Source organism: Schistocerca gregaria, chromosome 2 (genome assembly GCF_023897955.1).
Source record: "Schistocerca gregaria isolate iqSchGreg1 chromosome 2, iqSchGreg1.2, whole genome shotgun sequence".
Classification (NCBI taxonomy): domain Eukaryota; kingdom Metazoa; phylum Arthropoda; class Insecta; order Orthoptera; family Acrididae; genus Schistocerca; species Schistocerca gregaria.
In genome coordinates, this window is record NC_064921.1 from 860,087,806 (window position 1) to 860,100,789 (window position 12,984).

The following is a 12,984-nucleotide window of genomic DNA, read 5'->3' on the forward strand; positions in this document are numbered from 1 at the left end:
AAACACTGTGGAAAGAGACCGATATGGAGGAAGATCCTAAATGGTGTGGGCAGGGATTATCTCGACCATTCAAACACCTCTTCATGAAATTGTACTGGTGAATTGACAAGGTTTAACTGCTGTCAGGTATCACGACGAGATCTTGGGACCTCATGTGCGGTTGTTGCGAGGTGCTATAGGCCCGGACTTCGAACACCGTAGAGCATGTCTGGGATGCACTAGGGAGACAGGTTGCATCACGTCAGCATCCACCAACGACTCTCCAAGACATCCGTGCAGCTCTGCAGGAAGAATGGGCGTTATTGCCTCAAAATGAGGCTGATGACGTCACTCACAGCATGCCCCGTCGTTGCCAGGCCTGTACTGCGGCCAGACATGGTAACGCCCCATGCTGAGCACATTAACCAGTTGTCGCAATGTGTGTGCTAATCCGTTAAGCTGGAAAAAACGGAGAAAATGTTTGTCTATCGTTAGGAATGTTGAAGTTGCTTACGTTCTGTATTTTTCACACTGGTTCCACTTTAGTGTCACCTACCTTGCAAAATTTTCGTATGTTGTTTTAATTTTGGATACCGCTGTATATTTCTGTTTCATTTTACGATTTTCCAATGAGTTTTCCATGTTTATCCGTGCTGATGTCACTTGAGAGATCGCTAGTTTTCATTTCTAATGGTCATTCTGGATTTACACTAGTTCTCTACCCAAGCGCTTTAAGTTGAAAAACAGCTGATGAGCTGCTTCTGCAGACTAGTAAATGTGCTCAAAGCGTTATTAAATCCATTCAATAGTCTACATACTCTATGACTGTTTTTGGACATACTGAACGCTTCAAGGGTTGATATCAAACAGTGAGCATTACCATATTTCGTAAATTGCTACGTAAAATAGCTTGTTCTAGCAACTGCTCCTCTATGATTCTCCTATGAAGGGCATCCAGAAATTCCCGTTACACACTTCTAGGATTTGTGGAGGGGAGTGAGTAGATAATATTCTGAGAAGGAACCCATCTCCGGAAACGTACTGTTTCGGTTCTACGACTGCTTCAATTCTGATGTGCAACGCGTAGATGTTTGCTGATGGAAAGAGAAAAAACTCAGAGTTGCTTGTACTGGTGTGCAATAGGGCAGAGAGAATGGCGTGCACTATGTCAGACCGCCAGCTGATGCCACTGACGTCTGCCCCATTGCGAGACCTACTCAATGCACGTGCGTCTCCTATAAGGTAAATATGGTGCGGTATCAATTTTCGGAATACAAAGACATCCTCCTTGTGTATGGCAAAATTCGTGGTAACGGAAGAGCTGCTACTCGGCTGTAATACGAACGTCTCCCGCGACGTAGCGCGTCATCGCGCAAATTTTTTCCCCCAGTCACGCAGCGGCTGTGAGAAGCAGGTATCACCATGAGGAGGTGCTGCACGCCCAAATTTGAAGATGTGCTGCATCGCGTTGAACAGAGCTCGTTAAAGAGAACTCGAACAATTACGCGTGCAGTGGGTGTTAGTTAAAGTGCCGTCTGAGACGCTCTGTGTGAGCAAAATTACAACCACTTGCTCAGGGTACACGCTATCGGTCCGGCCAATTTACCACAACGCGTTGCCTAGAAACTGAAGAGACGTGAGGTGAGATGGTTGGAGACTGTATACGTTCATTTTTCGTAGGTGCATTATCTGCAACAACGTTGGTGGTCATCACATCGAGCCCCGTTGTAATGCATCAGAATTGTTCTGTATGTACAATATGCTGGGTTCTTTCTTGCTTTCGTGTAATGTAAACACGTAATGTTTACGATTTAATACAAACAAATGTGCTTCAATGATAAGTGGATGTTTCGTTATGTTTACTTTCGAATTTTTATCTCCTAATTGTACTGTGTTACGCATAATTCAATTCCTCAAGCAAAAGTGGAAGAGTTAAACACCTGAATTGAAACCGCCATAGAACGGAAAAGGGAAGTTTCCGTACATGCGTTCCTATTCAAAATTCACTATTGGCCATTAAAATTGCTACACCAAGAAGAAATGCAGATGATAAACGGGTATTCATTGGACACATATCTTATACTAGAACTGACGTGTGATTACATTTTCACGCAATTTGGGTGCATAGATCCTGAGAAATCATTACCCAGAACAACCACCTCTGTCCGTAATAACAGCCCTGATACTTCTGGGCATTGAGCCAAACAGAGCTTGGATGGCGCGTACAGGTACAGCTGCCCATGCAGCTTCAACACGATACCACAGTTCATCAAGAGTAGTGACTGGAGTATTGGGACGAGCCAGTTGCTCGGCCACCATTGAGCAGACGTTTTCAATTGGCGAGAGATCTGGAGAATGTGCTGGCCAGGGCAGCAGTGGAACATTTTCTGTATCCGAAAAGCTCATATAGGACCTGCAACATGCGGTCGTGCATTATCCTACTGAAATGTAGGGTTTCGCAGGGATCGAATGAAGGGTAGAGCCACGGGTCGTAACTCATCTGAAATGTAACGTCCACTGTTCAAAGTGCTGTCAATGCGAAGAAGAGGTGACCGAGACGTGTAACCAATGGCACCCCATACCATCACCCGGGTGATACGCCAGTATGGCGATGACGAATACACGCTTCCAATGTGCGTTCACCGCGATGTCGCCAAACACAGAGGCGATCATAATGATGCTGTAAACAGAACCTGGATTCATCTGAAAAAATGACGTTTTGCCATTCGTGCACCCAGGTTCGTCGCTGAGTGCACCATCGCAGGTCTCCGAGCTGATAGTCCATGCTGCTGCAAACGTCGTCCTGTTCGTGCAGATGGTTGTTGTCTCGCAACGTCCAAATCTGTTGACATATCACAGCATATTCTTCCTGTCGGTAAAATTTCACGTCTGTAGCACGTCATCTTCGTGGTGTAGGAATTTTAATGGCCAGTAGTGTATTATATGCTCAGTCCCACCTACAAGTACTATAGTCTGTAACGGAAATTTCCGAAAGCCCAGTGAATAATGTGAGGACCTAAAGAAGTTAACATCAAATCGTGAGGCAATAACTTAGAAGGAACTGCGCTGGCTGTGAGACATTACTTTGCAAATGTGCCCCACACTCAGTTACATAAACCTTTTATTGCTATTTCCGTCTCTATCTGTAATAAGCGTAGTGCAGACCTAACAGTTTATTCATAAGAACATTTTCAATCTTCTAAACATAGCATCAGCGATGTTTGTTTTGTAGTCGTCGTGGGTAGAAGTTATTTTGCGTTCTTCTGATTTTTATAGATTGTATGACAATCTTACTTTAGAATACCGTATTAAAGACTTTTCTGTCATCATATTGTGTTCCTTTTTACACTTCCTGCTTTAATTTCTGTATTTCTTTGCAGTGCGCTTTTTCGGTAATCTTGATAATTACACATTGTTTCTTTACACATTTCACTTGTATGATTTGAGGCTTTACATCACTCGTAGCTTAAGGAATTTCTTTGTGAATGTTCGAGTTCTGCAAGCAATGCTCTGTTTTTGTCTTCTAATTTGCGTTCCTCTGTTTTGAGGGTAGTGCCAATGACAGTGTTCTCAAGAAATATCTTTCGTAAGTCTATAAAGATCAAAAAATGTGGCATAATGTTTACACTACAAGCACGACCGAGCGAGGTGGCGCAGTGGTTAGACACTGGACTCGCATTCGGGAGGACGACGGTTCAATCCCGCGTCCAGCCGTCCAGATTTAGGTTTTCCGTGATTTCCCTAAATCGCTCCAGCCAATGCCGGGATGGTTCCTTTCAAAGCGCACGGCCGAGTTCCTTCCCCGTCCTAACCTAATTCGATAAGACCGATGACCTCGCTGTCTGGTCTCCTTCCCCAAAAACAGCCAACCAACATTACAAGCACGGTAGACGCTTCAAGGATGTTAATCACATTTGGTGAATGAGATGTTCAGTTTGCAGTACGCCTAGAGAGAAAAACAACATTGATTTATGATTTCCAGCTTGCAGTCATTGCATCTGAATCTTATTAGTATCTATGCTTTAGCCCATAAGACTAGTTACAGAAATGAAGGTTAATGTCATTGGTGAATACTGTTGAGATTTCGGCCCTGGGTCAACTCAGCAATGTACCTTTGAGACGCGAGCTACATTCTGCACTTCCAAGCCTGCTCAGGGAAACCGTTCGCAGTGTAAAGGTAATATTCCTGTGGCTAGCAAAATTGTCAACATCGCATAATATGTTTGTCAACTTTGTGATCAAGTTACTTCCTGGAAAGGCACAGATTTATTCTGGTAAATTCACTTGGCATTTTCTTGCAGCTGCAATAAACATTTTGAGTGATTTTCGTGTAAGGTGTGGCATTGGTTTATCAGATTTATGGTTTTCAGTCGAAGTAGAAAGTTCCACGGAGAAAATTATCTATGTCAACTATAATTATGGCATTGACAGAGCCTGAAATATTATTCCGCTGTCCGCAATCGTGCGGCCAGGGCGTCTGTTTACGACCCTACCACAGAGCTTCACGCTCACGCGGTTGTTTACTTCGTGTTAGTCTTCGCCAGTGCTGGCACTTTCTATACAGAATGGCACAGCCGTGCCGACAGTCTACCACCAACATCAGCTTTTGTCCGTAACTCGTGGTCTCGCGGTCACGTTCTCGGCTCCCGGCGGTTTCAAGGATTTTTCCCCTGCCTCGAGATGACTGGGGGTTTGTGTTGTCCTCATTATTTCATCATCATTCATGAAAGTGGTGAGTGTGGACTGAGCAAAGGTTGGGAATCTATACCGCGTTGTTGAGCACCCACAATCCCAACATCATCATGAACATAAGCTTTAATAATTAATTTGCACGATGGAGGGCGTCTGTAGTGGAACAGTTTATACGAGAAGAAAGTAAAACTGAACCACCAGATATGATTGGAATCCACTTCTCCAATATAAACAGTGTGGTCTACGTCAAAAACGACCAACGACAAGGTGTATGACAAAACCTTTTTCTTTTGGGGGGGGGGGGGAGGGGGGGAGGGTTCATCAGTCTTCTGACTGGTTTGATGTGGCCCACCACGAATTCCTCTTTTCTGTCAACCTCTTCATCTAAGAGTAGCACTTGCAGTTATTTGCTGCATGTATACCAATCTCTGTCTTCATCTACAGTTTCTGCCTTCTATAGCTCCATCCACTACCATGGATGTCATTCCCTCATGTCTTAACAGATCTCCTATGATCCTGTCCCTTCTTCTTGTCAATGTTCTCCACATATTCCTTTCCTGTCCGATTCTGCGCAGAACCTCCTCAATCCTTATAGTATCAGTCCACCTAATTTTCAACATTCGTCTGAAGCACCACATCTAAATTGCTTCAATTCTCTTCTACTCCGGTTTTCCCACAGTCCGTGTTTCACTACCATACAATGCTGTACTCCAGACGTACATTCTCCGAAATTTCTTCCTTAAATTAAGGCCTATGTTTCATACTAGTAGACTTCTTTTGGCCAGGAATGCCCTTTTTGCCAGTGCTAGTCTGCTTTTGACGTCATCCTTGCCTAGGTAGCAGAATTCATTAACTTCATCTCCTTCGTGACCATCAGTCCTGATGTTAAGATTCTCGCTGTTCTAATTTCAGCTACTTCTCATTACTTTCATCTTTCTTCGATTTACTCTCAATTGCCGGCCGCGGTGGTCGTTTGGTTCTGGCGCTGCAGTCCGAAACCGCGGGACTGCTACGGTCGCAGGTTCGAATACTGCCTCGGGCATGGGTGTGTGTGATGTCCTTAGGTTAGTTAGGTTTTAAGTAGTTCTAAGTTCTAGGGGACTTATGACCTAAGATGTTGAGTCCCATAGTTCAAATGGTTCAAATGGTTCTGAGCTCTATAGGACTTAACATCAGAGGTCATCAGTCCCCTAGAACTTAGAACTACTTAAACCTAACTAACCTAAGGACATCACACACATCCATGCCGAGGCAGGATTCGAACATGCGACCGTAGCAGTCGCGCGGTTCCGGACTGAGCGCCTAGAACCGCAAGACCACCGCGGCCGGCGAGTCCCATAGTGCTCAGAGCCATTTGAACCATTTTTTTTACTCTCAAACCATGTTCTTTACTCATTAGATTATTCTTTCCATTACGTAATTCTTCTTCTCCTTCACTTTCACTCAGGGTAGCAATGTCATCAGCGAATCTAACCACTGGAATCCTTTCACCTTGAATTTTAATTCCACTCCTGATCCTTTGTTTTATTTCTATCACTGTTTCTTCGATATACAGATGGATCAGTAGGGGCGAAAGACTACATCCCTGTCTCACAACCTTTTTAATCCGGGTACTTCGTTCTTCCTCCTCAGGGAACACCTCCTTAAAGTAGCACCAAGGAAATCGGAAGCGGTGGGCCAATCACCCGCCCTTCGCAAAAAAACCTGAATATTGAAACCGAGACTTTGTTCTTGGTCGTCCACTCTTATTATTCTCTCTTGGCTCTTGTACATAATGTATATTACTCGTCCCCCCTGTAGCTTACCCCTCTTTTTCTCAGAATTTCGAATATCTTGTACCATTTTACATTGTCGAACGCTTTTTCCAGATCAACAAATCCTATGAACGTGTCTTGATTTTTTTTTAGTCTTGCTACCATTATGAACCACAACGTTAGAATTTGCTCTCTGGTGTCTATACCTCTTCTAAAGAATAAATTATCGTCGTCTAGCACACCCCCAATTTTCTTTTCCATTCTTCTGTATGTTATTCTTGTCAGCAACTTGTATGCAAGAGCTGTTAAGCTGATTGTGCGATAATTTTCGCACTTGTCAACTCTTGCTGCCTTCAGAATTGTGTGTATGATATTTTTCCGAAAGTCAGATGGAATGCCACCAGATTCATTCATTCTACACACTAACGGGAATAGTCGTTTTGTTGCCACTTCCCCCAACGACTTAGAAATTCTGATGGAATTTTATCCAGCCCTTCTGCCTTATTTGATCTTAAGTCCGCCAAAGCTCTCTTAAATTCTGATTCTAATACTCGATCCCCTACCTGCTATAAATCGATTCCTGTTTCTTCTTCTATCACATCAGACCACTCTTCCCCCTCATAGAGGTCTTCAATGTACTGTTTCCTGCTTTCCGCTCTATCCTCTGCATTTAACAGTGGAATTGCCGTGACACTCCTAGTGTAACCAATCTTGCCTTTAATGTCACCTAAGGTTGTTTTCACTTTCCCGTATACCGACACAGTCCTTCCGACAATCATATCTTTTTCGATTTCTTCACATTTTTCAAGCAGCCATTTCGTCTTAGCTTCCCTGCACTTCCTATTTATACAAGTTACCCATGGTTTCTTCACAGTTACCTTCTTTGTACCTATGTTTTTCTTTCCAATTTCTGTGATGGTCCTTTTCAGATATGTCTATTCCTCTTCAACTTTACTGCCTAATGAACTCTTTCTTATTGTTGTATCTATAAAAATGTTGAAATGTGTGTGAAATCCTATGGGACTTAACTGCTAAGGTCATCAGTCGCTAAGCTTACACACTACTTAACCTAAATTATCCTAAGGACAAACACATACACCCATCCCCGAGTAGGACTCGACCCTCCGCCAGCACCAGTCGCACATTCCATGACTGCAGGGCCCCAGACAGCTCGGCTAATCCCGCGCAGCGTTGTATCTAAAGGGTGAGTCACCTAACATTAGAGCTGGATATATTTCGTAAACCACATCAAATACTGACGAATCGATTCCACTGACCGAACGTGAAGAGAGAGGCTAGTGAATTGGTTAATACAAACCATAAAAAATGCATGGAAGTATATTTTTAACACAAACCTACGTTTTTTTTTAAATGGAACTCCGTTAGTTTTGTTAGCACATCTGAACATATAAACAAATACGTAATCAGTGCCGTTTGTTGCATTTTAAAATGTTAATTACATCCGGAGATGATATAACCTACAGTTGACGCTTGAGTACCACTCCTCCGCTGTTCGATCGTGTGTATCGGAGAGCACCGAATTACGTAGGGATCCAAAGGCAACGGTGATGGACCTTAGGTACAGAAGAGACTGGAACAACACATTACGTCCACATGCTAACACCTTTTTATTGGTCTTTTTCGCTGACGCACGTGTACATTACCATGATGGGTGAGGTACACGTACACATGTGGTTTCCGTTTTCAATTACGGAGTGGAATAGAGTGTGTCCCGACATGTCAGGCCAATAGATGTTCAATGTGGTGGCCATCATTTGCTGCACACAATTGCAATCTCTGGCGTAATGAATGTCGTACTCGCCTCAGTACATCCGGTGTAATGTCGCAGCAGGCTGCCACAATACGTTGTTTCAAATCCTCTGGGGTTGTAGGCACATCACGGTACACATTCTCCTTTAACGTTTCCCACAGAAAGAAGTCCAGAGGTGTAAGATCAGGAGAACCGGCTGGCCAATTTATGCGTCCTCCACGTCCTATGAAACGCCCGTCGAACTTCCTGTCAAGGGTCAGCCTAGTGTTAATTGTGGAATGTGCAGGTGCACCATCATGCTGATACCACATACGTCGACGCGTTTCCAGTGGTACATTTTCGAGCAACGTTGGCAGATCATTCTGTAAAAACGCGATGTATGTTGCAGCTGTTTGGGCCCCTGCAATGAAGTGAGGACCAATGAGGTGGTCGCCAATGATTCCGCACCATACATTTACAGTCCACGGTCGCTGTCGCTCTACCTGTCTGAGCCAGTGAGGATTGTCCACGGACAAGTAATGCATGTTCCGTAGATTCACTGCCCCGTGGTTTGTGAAACCCGCTTCATCGGTAAACAGGTAGAACTGCAACGCATTCTCTGTTAATGCCCATTGACAGAATTGCACTCGATGATTAAAGTCATCACCATGCAATTGCTGATATAGCGACACATGAAACGGGTGAAAGCGGTGACGATGCAGTATGCGCATGACACTACTTTGACTCAGTCCACCGGCTCTCGCAATGTCCCGTGTACTCATGTGTGGGTTTATGGCAACAGCAGCTAACAGTGCACTACAGCCACACTCGTAAACACGATCGTCATCGTAAACATGTCCCTGCAGATGCTGCTCGCCGACGGTGGCCCGTGTTTGTTACAACACGCAACTGAACGTCGGAGGTTTCAAGAATCAACTTTAGGTTACAATACCTCCGGATGCAATTAACATTTTACAATGCTACAAACGGCACTGATTACGTATTTGTTTATGTGTTCAGATGTGCTAACAAAACTAACGTGGTTCCATTTTTTAAAAACGTAGGTTTGCGTTAAAAAACATTCTTCCGTGCACTTTTGTATGGTTTGTATTAAACAATTGCACTAGCCTCTCTCCTCACGTTCGGTCTGTGAAATCGGTTCGTCAGTATTTGATGTGGTTTACGAAACATATCTAGCGGTAACGTTAGGTGACTCACCCGTATAGCCTTAGAGAACTTCAAGCGTTTGTCGTCGTTCCTTAGTAGTTCCGTTTCCCACTTCTTTGCAAATTGATTCTTCCTGACTAATGTCTTAAACTTGAGCCTACTCTTTACTACTACCACATTGTGATCTGAGTCAATATCTTCTGGTTACGCCTTACAATCCAGTATCTGATTTCGGAATCTCTGTCTGACCGTGATGTACTCTGACTGAAGTCTTCACCTGTCACTCGGCCTTTTCCAGGTATACGTCCGCCTCTTGTGCTATTACTAGCTGAAATTTATTATAGAACTCAATTAGTCTTTCTCCTCTCTCATTCCTTGTCACAGCCCCATATTCTTCTATAATAGTTTCTTCTGCTCCTTCGAATACAACTACATTGCAGTCCCCCACGAATATAAGATTTTCATCTCCCATTACGAACTGTATTACACTTTCAATATCCTCATATACTTTCTCTATCTCTTCATCTTCAGGCTGAGACGTCGGCATGTATAGCTGTACTATTGTTGTCCGTGTTGGTTTGCTGTCGATTCTGATAAGAGCAACCCTGTCACTGAACTGTCCACAGTAACTCACTCTCTGTCCAACCTTCCTCTACATAATGAACCCTAATCTTGTTATACCATTTTCTGCTGCTGTTGATATTACCCTATACTCATCTGACCAAAAATCCTGGCAGTCCTCTCCAAGAGGTACGACTATTCCGCAACCTCTTGCCAATGGAGACATCGCAACGACACCTTTTCATTTGCAGGCCACATGTCCTGTGGGCACATTACGTATCTTTAATGCAGTGGTTTCCATTGCCTTCTGCGTCGTACGCCACTACAAAGATGGACTTAAATTTAAACATTCTGACGGCCATGTCGGAGCAGTAGCTATTGATCAGGCGAGGCTTGGATTAAGAACTGTTGAAGTATTCGAGCTGCTATTTGAGATTCCGGCTGATTTCGTAGTTTCCGGGCTACAACTCTATGGTACCAGAAAAATAGACAACCTTTACTAAGTACTCGGAGCTTAATGGGGTGCTACAAAAACGGATCCAACTATCAAAACATTTGTAATCTTATCCCACAATTGGAGGCTGCAGAGCGGTAGTCATTTATGATGGTCAGCCAAAAACTTGCTCGGATTGTGGTCAGCAAGGCCACGTCCGTTAAGTATGTTTTCCACGAAAAATACTACAAGTACCGACAGGTGAAGATGTGGCAGCATCTTTGGCGACATCCCTCCCTCTCACATATACAAATGTGTTCCGGAAGGACGCCCCACTGAACAATCACCTCACCCAACAGCTGGACACTCCTATCGAAGAGTTGATGACGACACGAGCATGGTGGCGGCGGCGGTGCCAACCGCCGAGCAGCGACCGATACCTGCAATACAGAGATCGGGAGAGAAAATGGTCATCGATAGTCGGGTAGGGTTGTCACCTGCTTCCGTCTCAGACCCAGAGGCGACAAAGGCACACGCCCACGTTCTGGTACAGAAACGCACATAAGGAAGCAACTATCTCGGAAGCGGCACAAGAAACGACGCCTCATCTCGTCGGATGACTGCTTAACACGATGAAGAAAAGGCCGAAGAAGACCGTCTCGACGGCAGCATACGCCAAGAACGACCTGAAAAGCTCGACAACATAGAGCTACCAGCAGTCAGCTGCCAATCCGAATTAGTAGAAGAAACGACACAGAAAGACGTGGTTGGAAAGACCCAGCCGACGGCAAAATTGTCCCAAGGAAACTGGGCTGGTGATTGTGAAGTAGTCCCAGTGTCGGTGGCAACAGGCGACATGGCGAGGGCGGTGCCCTCTATAAAGTCAGAAATACAACCGGTGGACAAGACGGAGCCACGTACCCTGTCAGTCAGCAGTAGGCGTAAGCTCCCACGGCCGATACACACGCGACGCAACGAAGACCGGGATATCGGCTTGCCTCTATCAACATCGTCCTCCTGCAAGAATTTCTTGTCATGTACGGACACGAATCCTACGTATAAAAAAAAAGTGGTTCAAATCGCTCTGAGCACTATGAGACTTAACATCTGAGGTCATCAGGTCATCAGTCCCCTAGAACATAGAACTACTTAAACCTATCTAACCGAAGGACGACACGCACATCACACACATCCTTGCCCAAGGTAGAATTCGAACCTGCGACCGTAGAAGTCGCGCTGTTTCAGACTGAAGCGCCTAGAACCGCTACGTCACTGCTGCCGGCCCTACGTATCACACGCCTCTGAAACTGGCAGCGGCATAGCAATACTTCTCAGTGAAAGCATTACGGCAGAGGATGTACTGTACGTACCGTTGGCGGGGGGATTAGCAATGACGGTGCTTGATGTACAACATCTCAACATCTATGCACCGTCCGGTACAGACAGGAGACGGGAGTATTTCCGCATCTTCGCAAAGGATATTGCCCCGCTATTCCAAGGTCGACACGACCGATTAATCCTACGAATGTTGGTGCACAGTATGCATTGGCTGCCACCTGCGAACATGTCCATGGCCTCCATCCTGAATACACCCATACGACGAGTCATTCCGCTAGCCGTCTCCCCCGAATGCATGTTGCACGCAATCGTAACGCTGACCTCGTCGAAGCGTACCTGTGGCCTGCTACCTGTGCCGATCATATGGCATTAAAATGTACCGTCTCCCTCCGGCGGCAGCAGGTATGGCGTAGCCGCGGTCTTTGGAAAATGAACGTCGCCCATCTGAGAGATGCCATTTAAGTTTTGAGATCTTGCGAACGATTGCTCCGGGCGTATCCTACAATCCTACGTTGGTGGATGGATTATACCAAACTGGAGCTACGCCGAGCAATAATTACATACGTTTGTTAGCAGGCAGTGTGGCGACGTGAGACGACGAAATCCTATTTCACTGTGCAACGGGAATTCACTGACCTAGTGCCTTCTCCGAAGCGGCAAGCGGTAGTACGACGATCTAAGGCCAGAATAATATCCATGATGCAACCCCAACCTAAAGATGCTACGGTCAGGGCACGGACACTAGACCGGGTTACAGGAGAACGCCCAACGATGTGTCATATAATCAACGAAAGCAAAAGCAGACGAACAGCTCTGGTACAAGCTGTGAACACGGATGATGGCAGACGCCTAACAGCACAACAAGAAGTAGGTAATGCCCTTGTGGAACATTACACTGACGTTTACACTGCAGTGAATACAGATATGGCAGCAATTACCGATGTTACACTTACGATTTTCGGCACCATTGAACCAGAGGCGGAGGCACAACTGACGGAGCAGATTACAGAGGAGGAAGTGGTGGAGGCCATTGGTAGCGAAGCTGTGAATAAATCGCCGGGACCAAGCGGCCTCCCTTTGGTACGACGTAGAACCTTTAGCTATGTCATGGCACCCCGATGGACTGCTATTTGCCGTGGATTATAATGTCACTTGACATACCCTTCCCATCGGGTTGTGTGGAGGGGCTGGTTATTCCGATACACAAACCCTTTGGTGGCACACAGATACGGGACTGCGACTTTAAAATATTCACCAGACTATTAGCAGCACTCCTCGAAGTGTATTGCACCAAGTGATCTCACTCGACC

General features: G+C 45.2%; 1 protein-coding gene across 1 annotated transcript in view; it reads left to right on the plus strand.

Annotated features, from left to right (window-relative positions):
- Nucleotides 1–11,192: 11,192 nt before the first annotated feature.
- LOC126336015 (uncharacterized) overlaps nucleotides 11,193–12,984 on the plus strand; it is a 54,744-nt gene continuing 52,952 nt past the window's right edge. The window contains exons 1-2 of the mRNA XM_049999493.1: nucleotides 11,193–11,277; nucleotides 12,588–12,754. Coding sequence (XP_049855450.1) covers nucleotides 11,193–11,277; nucleotides 12,588–12,754 — 252 coding nt within the window. The remainder of the gene's footprint in view (nucleotides 11,278–12,587; nucleotides 12,755–12,984) is intronic.